Raw genomic sequence first — 15,340 nt, forward strand, 5'->3', positions numbered from 1 at the left:
ATACTTTACAAGACAAGAAAGAGGAACAAAGAGAGAAAAGAACTTGAGCTTATAGAACTGTTATATAAAAGACTGGCACGCCTGTAATCTCAGCACTCTGGGAGGCAGAGGCAGGCGGATTTCTGAGTTCGAGGCCAGCCTGGTCTACAGAGTGAGTTCCAGGACAGCCAGGGCTATACAGAGAAACCCTGTCTCCAAAAAACCAAATCCAACCCCCCCACCCCCCAAAAAAGGCTGGGATCTGCTGAGCATGGTGGGGTACACTTGTCTCAGCTATTTGTAAAGGTTGAGACAATAGGACAGTAAGCTAAAGGCCAACCGGGAAAGCTTACAGAACATGTTCCAGAATAAATCATACAAAGGGACGATGCTGCCAGGCAGTGGTGGCGCACACCTTTAATCTCAGCACTCAGGAGGCAGAGGCAGACAGATCTCTGTGAGTTTGAGGCCAACCTGGTCTACAGAGCAAGTTCCAGGACACCCAGAGCTACATGAGGAAACACTGTCTTGAAAAACAAACACAGGACAACAAAAACCCAGGTGCTATGCAGTTACGCAGCGGTATAATTACAATTACACTCCACAGGTGCTGTCCTGGGTTCAGTCTTCAGCAGGGAGTCAAGAGGGGATAGGGTGTGTCTGAGAGCAGGGAAGGAGTAGCACTCATGTGTGCTTGAATAATGGAAAACTATCTCTGCAAACCACACTCTTCTCAAATTTTACTCTGGAATAATTTGCTTCAGACTTGTTTCCATGATGTCACATAGAGCACTGGGTTAGCTGTTTCATTAGATTTACATGATGCACGTGGAAGAGCTCTGCACATTCACCTGCATCCAGTATGCCCTGGGCCAGGATAGCGCCAAATTTGGCCATGACGTCATCGTGCTTGTCATTGATGACTTTGGAATACAGCTGCCGGAACTGATTCACCTGAGGAAGCAAGGAGGAGAATTAGAGTCTCTGTGCATTTGTCGTGCCATTAGAGAACACCCAAAGAACTGCACTAATGGTGTCGAGACCCAGTTCTCAGTTTTAAAGCATTTAGAAGAGGGAGACAGACCAGATGTGCTCTGACTTCCTGGTGTGGGAGCAGTAGCTGCTTCCAGTCTTCACTCCACAGTGGGTGATTCAGACTCAAGGGAATGCTGAATAAGATTTCATGCTGCACCAGCCAGTCAGCAGGCCCAATCAGTCCCACAAATGCGCCAGCTCTTGATGCACTCTGAATTACAGTTATGCTGTTTACTGTCAACCGAGCAGAGTTCCTCACAGGCACGGCCCTTCAGTGCCACTTAAGTAAACTACCCTTCACCCAGCCTGTGTGAGTGTATTCACAAACATTAAAGATGTGCCTTCTGAATGCACAGCAGTTTCTGAAGACTTGCTCAGAATCAATTATGAATAATTTTGTATGCTTTAGTTTTCCTGAATTACAATATATATATTTTCACATAAAAATGCTTCTAGAGTATTCATAATGAATCAAGTGGTTTCTTTAACTGTTGGGTGGAGATGGCCCTATCTTATGCTACACTTCCTTGTTTGCCCGACAGTGCTTTCATATGGTAGGCACTCAGGAAGACGTCTGCTTGGTCTAGAAGCACATGATCATGGAGCTTCCCAAATCTGCCAAAGGCTGAAAACACCAGATTTGCGTTTCCTAGTGTAACAGTGCAGAGCATTCTTTCAAAATCTCTTCTCTTCTCTGCATGGACTGAAGGGCACAGTGTGATACTGTGGCAGAGTAACAGAATCAGACAGCCCGGGGAATATGATGATCTCTCAGGAGATATCTGGGCAAATTATTTGTCTGTCTGTTCCATGGTCCTTTCCTTTTTAAATGGGACTTCTTGTAAGGTGGTCTCAAACTTCTGAGCCTGAAACAAACCTTTTGCTGACAGTATCACCACACCTGGCCATGTACTAGTTTTTCTGAGCTTTAGTTTCTTCCCCCTCTCTTTGAGGATTATAACATTTACCTCATCCATGTTCTAAAGACAACCTGAAGTAATTGTGGTCACAAATTGTGTACACAAATTGTGGTGTACTTGAGTAGGCACAGCTGTCACATGGGCAAAACTGCACTACCCTCTAGACTATGAGCTCTGCCAGTCATAGACTGCTACTAAAACAGTTCTTCTTAAAATGGCTCTCAGTTTTATTCCCAGGCAACAACAAACTGCAGTGGGGGAATATGATGCACACAGTCACTATTAAGTCACACCCTTCCAGTCTTACTGCTTTAAAAACTATAAAATCCAGCATGATTAAATCATCACTGAGTTTGTAACTAATTTTAAATATCCTAAGGTTTAATGTTTTTACTCTGGCTCAACAGGTCAAATTCCTTTGATTCAAGGATGTAAACCTTATTTTTAAATGTTAAAAAAAAACCTCCCATGAACCTAAAAAGTAAAGATTAAACAAAACACTGTATGTGCATTACAAATAATTTAAATGTACACCCATTTCTAAAACAAAAAAGCATCCAATGAGAACTGAAAGATAGATTTTTTAACAGTAAAATTTTGTTCATTAGTTTTATTTATTTATTTATTTACCTATTTATTTACCTATTTATTTATTGTTTTTCAAGACAGGGTTTCTCTGTGTAGCCCTGGCTGTCCTGGAACTCACTCTGTAGATCAGGCTGGCCTTGAACTCAGAAATCCACCTGCCTCCAAGTAATCCAAGTGCTGGGATTACAGGCGCGTGCCACCACGCCCGGCCAGTTTTATATTTCTAACACTTCTTACTGTTCATTCTTATAATTCTTGTAGAGAGTCACTGTGTTAGTAGAGCAGAGAGTGGACTAAATTCAGAAGTCAAGCTGTGATCCTCTAGTCTACTCTCCGCATCCTTCACACAGATGTCAGGGCTGTTTAGCACACATCCACCACCTGTTGGTTACCATGAGTGGTGATCAGACCACAGTTTCCTAACTTTACAGTTCAGGATCTGATGGCGCCATGCCAGGCAGAGAAGCACACACTTATAACCCCCGCCTCTTGAGAGTGGAAGCCAGGCTCAACTACATGGGCAGCAAGCAACTGTCTCAAAAAAATAATAAAACCAAATGAGTGTTAATACACCCCTCAAAAAAAGGTCAAACTTGTAGAAAACATTAACTTATATTAAAAGGAAATTTAGGTTATTCTGTGACCTACATTTCTACTGTGTATGAGCCTCTAAAACCCACCCTTTCTGAAATCATGTATGTAGTAAGTTCATCATGTTCTGCACTTTATACCTTATTCTACTAGAAAAACCCAGAAAGAAACAACATTCTCTGGCGACATTTCTTCTAGAGAGCACACTCCTTTCCCTCCTTCCCACTTCTTTCTGACTACGCAAGTATCTCTGCATATCAGTAACCAGTTCGGAAGTTTTAATTTTATCTTTGACATTCTATCTGTATTTAGAACATCAACTATACAACTGTAACTCCTTCCATTAAGTCCTTCAGTCCAGATGTATTTGGAATTCAGATTTAAAAAACTGACATGGGGCTGGGCAGTGGTGGCACACGCCTTTAATCCCAGCACTTGGGAGGCAGAGGCAGGTGGATTTCTGAGTTCGAGGTCAGCCTGGTCTACAAGAGTGAGTTCCAGGACTGCCAAGGCTACACAGAGAAACCCTGTCTTGAAAAAAACCAAAAAACCAACCAACCAACCAACCAACCAACCAAACAACCAAACAAACAACCAACCTGACCTGGGGCTGGAGGGATGGCTTAGGGTAAAGAGTAGTGGTCGCTTTCCCAGAGGACCTGGGCTTGATCCCCAGCACCCACAGGCCAGCTTACAACTGTCTGCAACTAGTTCTAGAGAATCTGTCCCTTTCCTGGCCTCTGCAGCTATCAGGCACACAAGCAGTACATACACATATGTAGGCAAAACACCCACATGTGTTTTTAAATGCTAACATGACATACACACTTTGAATTTCTGATGGGGTATGGAATAATAGCCCATAAAGGAATTAATAATTCTGAAGTAGCAAACACATGGATATTCATGGTAAGTGACTCGTTATGAGATAAGATTTTAGTCAGCTAGGTCCTTAAAAGCAAACCTGTAAATTTTCAGACCTTCCTGGATTTTATAACTGTAAAGGGCCACTGATTTAATTGCTTTATGTCTAGTTCCTATACATCTCCATTCAGTTGACTTTGCCCCATACACTCCTATTTTTCTTTCCAAATGACTTGTTATTACTTCCAATCCACATATCCAAAATAAAAAACACCCTTATTTTTCTTTCACGGTACTCTTCCTGATAACACCATGATCTCACTGTGATGTTGAAGCCTGAACTGTCTCCACTGCTCACATCTGGTCACATGTGGTGATGCTTTGGGTGGTTGTGAAACTTTAAGTATGCGGGGCCTAGCTAGTTAAAAAGGTCACTAGGAAGGTTATAAACTGTGAAGGTTATAGCAATGGTTCTCTACCTTCCTAATGCTGAAACACTTTAACACAGTTAGTTCTCCATGCTATGATGACTTCCAACCACAAAACTATTTTGTTGATACTTCATAAGTGTAATTTTCTTACTGCTGTGAATGGTAATGTAAATATTTGATATGTAGCATGCCCTGACCCACAGGTTGAGACCCACTGGGTGATGATAGCCACACTCCTGGTTCTTACTGTCTGCTTCTTGGTCCACTGCTAAGCAAATAGCCACACCCTCTCCCAAGATACTCTTGCTGTCATACAGAATCACTCTGCCATGTCTTCTTGCCATGATGAATCAAAATCTCTCAAAACCATGATCCTAGGTGGTTTTCATGAGCTACTTTGTTCACAGGCATGCAAAAAATAACTAATGTAACTTGTTATCACAATCTCACTCATTTATAGTTTCAACTTAAATTTATTAGTATTTTAACAATATACCCCGCCCCCTGCCATTTTGCTTTTCAAAACAGGATTTCTCTATGTAGCCCTGGCTGTCCTGAAATTTGCTCTATAGACCAGGGTGACCTTGCACTCAGAGATCCACTGCCTCTGACTCTAAAGTGCTGAGACTAAAGGCGTACACAACCGCTGCCTGGTACAATAGTGTCTTATATCTTAAATATCTTATTAAACTTCATGCTTAGAATTTCAGCTTATAAACATTTTTTCCTATAGAAATAAGAATCTAAATTCTACCTTCCTTAAACTCACATTAAAAAAGACAAAGCAGTTCTAGCCTTTGAAAAGAATACTCTGTGTGTGTGTGTTTGTGTGAGTCTATAGATGTCAAGAGAACAACTTGAGGGAATGAGGGTTTGAGGGATTAAATTCGGGTCACCAGGCTTGGTGACAACTGCCTGTCTCTAAACCATCTCTCTGGCATAAAGTTATGCATTTAAAATATTTGTCATGTTTTGAATATAAATCTTATACTTCTGGAAGGGGGGAATGATCAACAGAAAAGATTACAGTTCTTTGGATTAATTTCTGATGAATCATGATAACCAACAAAAGCCTAATCTATCCAAACTGTAATTTTATTTTAGAACTAAGAAGTTTAACAAGTGTGGCTCCATATGATCCCACTTCTAAAACAAGCACTTGTCAGAGGCTGGAGGAGAGTCTCTCACCAGATTATACATTAAATGATATAAAGCAACAAAGAGCACTAAATTTCATTACTATTAGTTCTAAATGCACTTTAGTTTTTACCTTGTTTATGTTGGATATACTGGAGATCAAATTTGGATCTTCTACTAGAGCAGCAGGGACGTTTAATGAGAAAGCCATCACCTCTCCAGCCCTAAGAACTTATTTTTATAGTGTAACTTTTCATCTGATGTTTATATATTATATTTACTATGTAAATGTTCAAATAAACTTCTCATAGTGGATTTCATTTAACAAGACAAAAATAGATGATTCATGAAGAGAAGAGTTACGTTTTTGAGAGAAAACAGCTCCAAGAACCCATTAAAAGGTTAAGTGTGACACTCAAGACTTTCTAAATTGTATGTTACTAATACAGAAATGTGTCTATGAACTGGGGTTTATGTTTGTGAGTGTGGACAAGTGAGAAACTGATAAAACAAGGCAAAAACATACTGGTATTACTTAAATGAAGGGCACAATGTGCAGGCTTAGTGCTAGGGCACCATACTACACAATACTACATGAACATTCTAATTTCCATTATGAATCTTACAAAATACCCAAGGTCATTTTCTTTTGCATTCCTTTGAGGAAGGGCTGTGATTCTTTTAATTACTTTTATGTATAAATCTCTGAACCATGTGTGTGCCTGGTGCTCATGAAGCCTGAAGAGGATGCTGGATCCCCTGGGACTGGAGTGGTTGTGAGCTGCCATGTGGGTGCTAGGAATCGAACCTGGGTCCTCTGGAAGAGCAGCAGTGCTCTTAACCACTGAGCCACCTCTCCAGCCCAGGAGACAATTCTTAATGCTCTGATCCTTGTTTTTGAGCTGTTTCCACTTAAGTCTTGACCTGAAAAAGTAGGACCTGAAAAAGTAGGGAGGATTCATTTTGTTCTCTTTAAAAATAGATATTATCAACATAGTTCTGCTTTTAGCATACAGTATCCATGTGGAAGTCCCAGACAACCAGTAGGAGTCACTGTCTGCCCACTATGCATAAACTCAGATGACCAGGCTGCTTCTCCCACAGAGCCATCTTGTCAGTGCTATTTCAACATTTTTTTTTTCTGAGACAGGGTTTCTCTGTGTAGCTGAGCCATCTCTCCAACCCTCAACATTCTTAATTAACATTCATTATTCTGAAGATAGGGGAAGACTTTATTTGTTCATACCACTAAGACTCCATTCAGTATCATAACTGGCTATTATTTAAAAAAACAATTATTTACATTGCTGTACCATTTCTTTCTAAATGAGACATTTCTTAAGAGTAAATGAATAAAACAACAACAAAAACAAAAAACAAAGAATATAGTTTAGGCTATTCTACCTCACAAGGATTCTGCACTGTTAATCTGAGGTTATAACTACTAAAAAACACTGAAATTACTTCTTTTTGTTGGCTTTTGAAATAGGGTTTCTATGTGTAACCCCAGCTTTCTTAGAACTTGTTTTGTGAACCAGGCTGGCCTCAAACTCAGAGATGTGCCTATTTCTGCCTCCCAAGTGCTAAGATTAAAGGTAGATGCCACCGTGCTCAGCTCTGAAAATTTTTCTTTTTTTTTTTTTTTTTTAGATTTTTTGTTTTGTTTTGTTTTTTCGAGACAGGGTTTCTCTGTGTAGCCCTGGCTGTCCTGGAGCTCACTCTGTAGACCAGGCTGGCCTCGAACTCAGAAATCTGCCTGCCTCTGCCTTCCAGAGTGCTGGGATTACAGGCGTGCACCACCACCAATGCCCGGCAAAAAATTTTTCTTTATACTTGTGGTATGCCCACACATATGCACAGAGGCCTGGGGAGAGAGTGCCAGAGTCCACTATCTCACTCTCTGCCTGGTTGCCCTCTGACAGGGTCTCTCACTGAACCTGGATCTAGGCTGGCAGCTGTAAGCCCCAGAGATCCTCCTGTATCTGTTCCTCATAGTGCTGGAGCACATTTGTGGCCATGTGTCACTTTCACACGGGTGCTAGGGTCCAAACTCAGGTCTCCATTATTACACAGCCACCGCTCTACCTGATGAGCTATCTCTCCAGCCTCAGGTTTAATCATTGGAATTCTATAGCTAGGATATGAGGATGGCTAAATGTTTGTCTAGTTGACAACAGAAGCAATGTGAAAGCCATATGTGAGGCCCAAGTGAATAAATATTTATATGGCTATTTGAGGAGGTTCATTCTTCAATGACCCTGTGCAGCTGGGTAACTTCCAAAGGCTCAGTGCAACATCAAAAGCAGAAATAAAAGCTACTCATATGGTGGCTGCTATATTTAAAAGCAAGAAGAAATGTGGTCTGTGTTTGCAAAGATGTTTATGTTCTAGAAGACATAGTATACTAAGCAATTCTTGGGAAAAACAGGAGGAGAAGTCAGATTGTCTGTGCAATAATACAACTTTTAGAAACCCCGAAAATGATTTTGAGACAGAAGCTCTGGGCAATGAGACAGTGAGTGACGCTCAGAAAGCCAGGTTTGTCAGACAAAGATGTCTGAAGCAGAAAGCCAATGCACAGTGAGTGGACTGTGTCCCTCTGCCCAAGTCTCCTCTGCCCTGTGTCTGTTGCTGAGGTAGAAGAGAGGTCAATGGCTTTGTCCTTTCCTTTCCTTTTATTTTTTTTAAAAGACAAAGTCTCATTATGTAGTTCTGACTAGCCTTGAACTTGTGACCTTCCTGCCTTAGTCTCTTAGGTGCTGGGACTATATGCGTTTGCTGACATGAACTTATTTTTTCTGCTAGCAATATTTTGTTTTTAAATGCTTCTGAGATATAAACATTACTAATTCAGGGCTGCTAAACACTCTAAAATTCTAAGTACAATGGTATAATGGTATGGGCACTGGCTAAGTATTTTTCTTTCTTTTTTCAATCCTGGAGACTAAACCAAGGCATACAACCAATGAAGCTCACCTGTGAGCCTCATTTATTTTAATATTGAGATGGTTGTCCATGCCGCCCTTGAATTCTCTGGTCACCAAGGCAGTGCTGAACTTAAGAGCCCCTAAGAAGCTGCGATTTCAGCTGGACACCACTTGCATACCACCAGTGGTTCACACTCCCCCGAGAAGCTGAGATTGCAGGTGGAAAACACTTACACCACCAGTGGTTCACACTTCTGCTGAAAGAATCAAGCATGATAATCTCAGGATACACACATAAAACACACGTACTTTGTTCTCAACACCACAAGAAGTCTGGCCATGCCCACTTGCACTGCACAGTGAAGACTAGTATGAGGTATAAGACACTGACATGAGAGAAGTTTTAAATAAGTGCCTCAGACTCTGCTACAATCAATCCAAAGGAGGTGTGGCTATGGAAGTATATGACGGCTCCGTGAGGAAAGCTGGGCCATCTTTCTTTAGTACACAGATCCAGAGAGAGGATTCAGAGGAATCACTTAAGAGGACTCAAGATCAGAGGTCACTGTGTATGGAATCTGACATCTAAAACGGACAGGAATTAGTCATTATCAGGACTTCCTGAGCCACTGACACCTGTCCAGGATTGCCTAGGAAGGTAAGAATGTAGATGCAATTTTTAAACAGCTGAGGCACACATAAATTGACTGTAGAAGATTTCATTGCCTCAGAAGCACAATTTTCAGTCTCTAATAGAATAGCAAATCAGGCTTGTTGCATTTATTTAAAAGCACACACAGAGGCCAAAACAAAAAACCAAAACAAACAAAAAAGAACTAATTTTATTATTTTATCTCATTATAATTTCTTTAAAAAAAAAAAAAAAGGACAGGTCTTCTCTCTGTTGCTCTGGCTGTCTTAGAACCCTCAGAGATCTGCCTGCCTCTGTCTCCCAAGTGCTGGGATTAAAGACATGTGACCCCTGGCCTTTGAGTTATAATTTCTTAAGTACGTTGTATACTTAAGTTAACTAAGTGACCTTAAACTTACAAAACATACACCACGGAAAATGATACAATTACATCAGTCCTGGTCTGCTGCCCTCAAATATGCTTCTCTCTTTTTAGTCACTAAGGTAAATTATTACAGAAAAGCCGGAGGCCAGCTCTCTCCTCGAGCTCCCTGCTCACCTTTGGACATGTGATTTCTGTCTGCTGGATCATGATGAGCGCTGACGCTATCAGAGCCCCTTGCCTCACGTAGTTCACAGGGTCGTTGGTCATTGGCTCCAGTAAATTGATTGCTTCCTGAAAGCATTACAAACAAAAAGACAAAACTTTAATTGAAGTTGAGACAGCTGCACCTTCAGATCACTCACTGTCAAAGGTATATTTTAGATGAGGGCAGTGTTTATTTTATTTTATAGATTTTTTTCAAGACCGGGTTTCTCTGTGTAGCCCTGGCTGTCCTGGAACTCTCTCTGTAGAACAGGCTGGCCTCTGCCTATTGAGTGCTGGGATTAAAGGCATGGTCCACAACTGCCTAGCTATAGTTCTTAACCTGAACTCTCTTTCAGCTATGTACAGATACCTGGGTTATACAAATTACTTAGAAATAAAGCAGACTTATTTAGTATGAATAATAAAAATCTTTCATTGTATTAACTTGTCAGATGCTTTACTTCAAAGAACATCTGCCCCTAGATATCATATTAAGTTTAGAATAATATGGAAAGAGAAAGATCCAATTTGTATTTAACTTATGAGAGCTGACATAAATGTAAATTAAAAGCCTAAGAGGAAAAATACTTAGCAAATATCCAACCCTATCCTTCCTTTGTTTATAGAACTAAGGTAAACTAGAAAAAGAAGCAGCTGGTGAGACAGCTCAGCAGGTTAGGAGCTACTACTAAATCTGACAACCTGAGTTTGATCCCAGGACTCACACAGAAAGCTGACTCCTACGAGCTGTCCTCTAACCTTGACATGGACGCTGTGGTATACATGCATTCCCTCCCGCCTAGAACACAGGATATCTTATATATCTCTCTTACAAAAAAGAAGAGAGCGCATTTCCAAAACATTAATCACATGTATGTGTGTAAAGGTGGGGGTGGGTATGTGCACATGAATTCAGGCCCCCTTGAAGGCCAGAGGAAAGAAGGTGTGGGATCTCCCAGAGCTAGAGTTAAAAGGCAAAGTATGGTGATTTTATCAATGCTGTGAATCAAGATTCTATGTTACCTCTGGGCCCAGTGCATAAAGGAATTTGTTGCTTGATGACCTGTGTTTGATTCCCACAAACCATCCATTAATGGAATGAGAGAACTGAGAACTAATTCCTGTGAACGTGCACGCTCACACACAACACTCACACACACACACACACACACACACACACACACACACACTGCTGTAACACTTTTAGGGGCTGGAGAGCTCAGTGGTTAAGGGCATGTACACAGCCATCTGTAACTATAGCTTCTGAGAGGTCTGACACATCTGGCTTCCACAGGCAAAACATATCTACAAACAGGCATACAAACATACATATAACTAAAAATAATAATTAAAAAAAAAAGAGTTGATTTTGGGTGTCTCTAGACAGTAATCTTCATGTCTCTGGTACTAATTAAACAGTGAGAATAACCGTGTAATGACAGTACGGCTAGCGTGTATGTCAGGCTGTTCTTAGGAGTCTTCAGGCACTGCAGCACAGAGAGTGGGAGAGCACTGTGAAGCCCTGAGCACCAAGCTCGGTCTTAGGGATCACACTGCACCTGTATTTTCACAGTTGTTTCACACGTTTCTGCAACAGAAAAGCCTGGTGTCAGGAAAGCAGGGCCCCCACTGGCTGAGCTGTACCTTGTTTCCTGTACCAGCACAGCAGATCCCCAGGGCCATCGCAGCTCCGTAGCGCACGTGAGGGTTATAACTCTCTGACAACAAAGAAACCACACTCGGACATTGTTCGGGTGTCCTGATAGGAAATAAAGAAAAAGAAGAGAGTGTTATGGATAACATGTTATAAATTAAAATGGAGGAATTTTAAACAAGTTTTTATTGCTGTTTCTGAGATATAAGAAACAACATAATACTTAATCTCCCACTGAAAGGTACATTAGCACACACATGAGCACAGCCTGTGCTACACAGGGAAGTCAAAGCCCCGAGAGACACAAGTGGTGGCCTCCCACAGGATTCTATTGAGAACACTGTGACAAAGACGTCTCAAGCAAGCTCGCTGCATGCTGGCCATTTCCTAGCCCTTGAGGAGCACTCATCAGCCACACAGAGCACATTCCTCTGGACGCACTTTCCTACTTTCTGGGCCTGTGCATCTTCTTACAGAAGACAAGGCATTTACAGAGTCGTTTAGATGTTTCCAGGACAGCACAAAAGATGAATCCTGGAATTTCAACACTCTGGACACCGAGGATACCTGTGAGTTTGAGGCCAGCCTGGTCTAAATCTCAAATTTCAGGCTAGCCAGAGCTACACGAAGAACTGGAGATGAAGATTACACACCAAAAAAAGTGACAAAATTCAGATTACTTTATTTTAATAAAAAGCTCTTCGTTTACAGCCGACAGTCATCTTGCCAATGTTACTATTTGTACAAACCTCCTACTGAGCAAGAACTCAGCAAGGGCATGTATGCAAACCACTGGCATCGTCTAACCATAAATTGCACATATGAACTTCCTAGTTTCAACATTCTGGCTTCTATGTCTTCACTGAGTATTTTCTATAGCTACTATATTACAACATATTAATAGATCAAGAGGCTTTCAGAATATGGAATCTTTCCCCGTCACAGAAAACTTGTAATACACGTACAAAGGCAGTAACAGTTTTTGGCAAAGTCATCACAAAAAAAAAAAAAAAATTGAAAGTATAAATCTCATGATATTTCTCTGGTAGAGTTACAAGTTTATAATTATTACTAGGAAAGTGCCAAATCAGAGGCTTAGCACAATGCACAGGAATACTAGCCCCTGAAAAGTTCTTGTACCCACGACAATCCAAGCACGACCTGGACTAGAATCTAAAGGCCAGCTGGATGTCTTTCACCAAAGGCATCCCTGACACCTGAGCTGACGTACAGTATGAGGACTCCCTCGCTTCCGCCATGTCTCCGTGGTGACCATTCAGCTACATGATTCTATTCTCTCCATTCCTTCAGATTCTACAACTCATCTTCAGTAAACCAAGGGAAACCCGTAACTTTTATTTTTACTTTCATGGCCTTGTTTCAGACGCTGATCTCCTCTCACTAGTTTCTTTCAACTTATCTTTCTTTTATTTATTTCTGTTTAGTTCATTGAGAAAGAGGGAACCTAGGCTTAGAGTCAGAAAGATCTGGGTTCCAATTCTAGGGTGGTTATTTGTCATCAGGAAAATAAGATCTGAATTGTACTGGGCCTTGTTTTGCCCACAAAATATTACTTGTTCCCTTTTGTGCTAGAGAGCGCTGATGTGTCAGTATGCTGACACAATTGAAATCTAGATGCACAACCAGAAACTGGCTTTGGATCAGAACCAGGAAGCTGCATACTAACTTGCCATAGCTCCATCTTTATTTTAAAAGACAGTGTAACAGTCAAAGGTTCTTTCAAAGCAGTTATTAAACAAGTTGGATTTGCTAGGTAGCTAGCTATATTTAAGATTTTCACTTTCAGATTTTCTCAGAAACTTTTAAGGAACTAGTGGCCCACAGAATTTTACTTGTCATTTGATGACAGCAAGGGTGGGCTGCTGCAGGGAAAACTGACTCGTAGAAAAAAATTTACCTAAAATCTACCTTAAAACTGTACCTACTTTATAATCGGCACTTAAAAGCAGTGGGAGTAAGTAAGCCATCCTGATGCTAGTCCTGAGCCAAGCCCCACGCCTTCAGTTCCCTTCCTTCCTGTTAGTGTAGTCACGCACAGACCCTTGCTTCCACTCTATTTTCATGCATGTGCATACTGCACCTTAACCTTGCTGAAAACCACCCAAAAGAAGATACGACTGGATTTACGAATTTTGTTTCTCAAATGGCATTGTTATTTTATGAGACTTAGAAAAAATAATTTTGCTTGGACCACAAACTCTGGGAAGCTGTTACAGTGCTTACAGCTGACTGCAGTTAAGCAGAAATTGGTAATAAGGGCTGGAAAAGCAAAAGCTTTAAAAACAAACCCTGTCAGTTTAGGTCTAGTAACATTCTAGCTCTGACACAATCTTTAGAAAATACAAGTGTTTGGACAAGGAAAGACAGCTAGCTTAGGCATTTAATCTCTTTTGATGAGCACAAAAAAGCCATAAGCTTTTTGTAGGTTTGTCAGTGTTTTAGCAGACAATTCTAGATGGACCAACAAGCATCCAAGCAGAGACTGCAATGCAAAAACACACTGAATGCAAAACTTTTACACAGTAATCTTTGCTCACACATATGTATACGTAATGATTTACAGTAACAGTAAATGAAGTCATGATAAAACCGTATAACCATGGGGCTGGAGATATGGTTCAGTGGTTAAGAGCACTGACTGCTCTTCTAATGGTTCTGAGTTCAATTCCCAGCAACATGTGGCTCACAATCATATGTGAGGGGATCTGATGCCCTCTTCTGGTGTGTCTGAGGACAGCAACAGTGCACTCACATATGTAAAATAAAGAAATCTTTAAAGACATTGTATAACCGTTTTGCAACTTACAAAGAATCAAGAAATCTCAACATTATTATCAATCAACATCTTGAAATCAATCAGACCTTAGGTAAACCATCAGCCCTAGCTCTCAATAGGAAATAACAAAAAAAAAAAAAAAAAAAAAAAAGGGAGCAAGAAACTGAATCTGACTATGAAACTTCTGGAATGAATAATCAGGTAGGAAATAAGAGCCAGCAAGACGGCTTAGCAGGTAAGAAACCTGTTGTCAAGCCCGACTTCCCGAGTTTGATCCTTGGAACACACATGTAAACTGTCGGCTGACCTCCACACGTGTGTTGTGCCATGCACTACTCTCCCCACATCATGCATGCAAAAACCAAATAAGATGGTGACAAAAATTTTAGGAAATACAGAAGATGAAATAATAAATTACAGTGCTGAGATGCAATCAACAAAAGGTACTATGAAAAATCCAACAGGAATGATGACCCAAAAGAAAGAAGGAAGAAGAAGAAAGAAAATAAACAGATCTTGAGGGTTATCCTGAGCTAATGGTTGATGGAGAAGGGAAAGCTATTTTCTTCAGTGTTACCGTCACTGCTTCTTCGGTGCCCATGGGCTGGAAATAACCTAATAACCTAACGAAACACACAACTGCTGGGACACCCATGAAAGACTCAACCCACAAAAGTAGGAGAGGGCTGGCAGGGACGAGGAGAGGGGTGCCAGGGAGAAGGAGGAGGGAGGGCAAGAGGATGTGAAATCTGATAGAAATGCCTTATGCATATGTATGAAGATGCTTAATAAGAAACACACAAATCCCATCAGTTACATAAAGAAGCAATTAAACTTTGAGAGACCTGTGAGGACCCTTTAAAAAAGAAACAGAAAATACTAGAGGCTTTTTTTGGGGGGTGGGGGGTGTCTTGTTTTGTTTCTCTGTGTAGCGCTGGCTGGATCAGGACTGGCTCTGTAGCCCAGGCTGGCCTTGAACTCAGACAGCTCCACCTGCCCCTGCCTCTCAGTGCCAGGACTAAAGGTGTGCACCACCAGCACTCTGCTGGAGCTTTAATGCTAAAACAGTTTTATAGCTTAGAGAAAACCTCAAGAGTATAATTGATAAGACTTATACATTACTTTTCAGAAATAGGCAGAAATACATTTTAACTACACATTAAACACCTTTTCCAATTAAAAAATCTATGGGACAGC

At 40.9% G+C, this 15,340-nt stretch overlaps 1 protein-coding gene across 1 annotated transcript in view; it reads right to left on the reverse strand.

Moving 5' to 3' along the window:
* The window catches only part of Psmd1 (proteasome 26S subunit, non-ATPase 1), a 75,194-nt gene that overhangs the window by 13,993 nt on the left and 45,861 nt on the right, over nucleotides 1–15,340 (reverse strand). The window contains exons 17-19 of the mRNA XM_052192297.1: nucleotides 11,337–11,451; nucleotides 9,663–9,779; nucleotides 831–933 (exon numbers count right to left, since the gene is read on the reverse strand). Of these exons, the coding sequence (XP_052048257.1) occupies nucleotides 831–933; nucleotides 9,663–9,779; nucleotides 11,337–11,451 (335 nt within the window). The remainder of the gene's footprint in view (nucleotides 1–830; nucleotides 934–9,662; nucleotides 9,780–11,336; nucleotides 11,452–15,340) is intronic.

This window comes from Apodemus sylvaticus, chromosome 9 (assembly GCF_947179515.1).
Source record: "Apodemus sylvaticus chromosome 9, mApoSyl1.1, whole genome shotgun sequence".
In the NCBI taxonomy this organism is placed as follows: Eukaryota; Metazoa; Chordata; class Mammalia; order Rodentia; family Muridae; genus Apodemus; species Apodemus sylvaticus.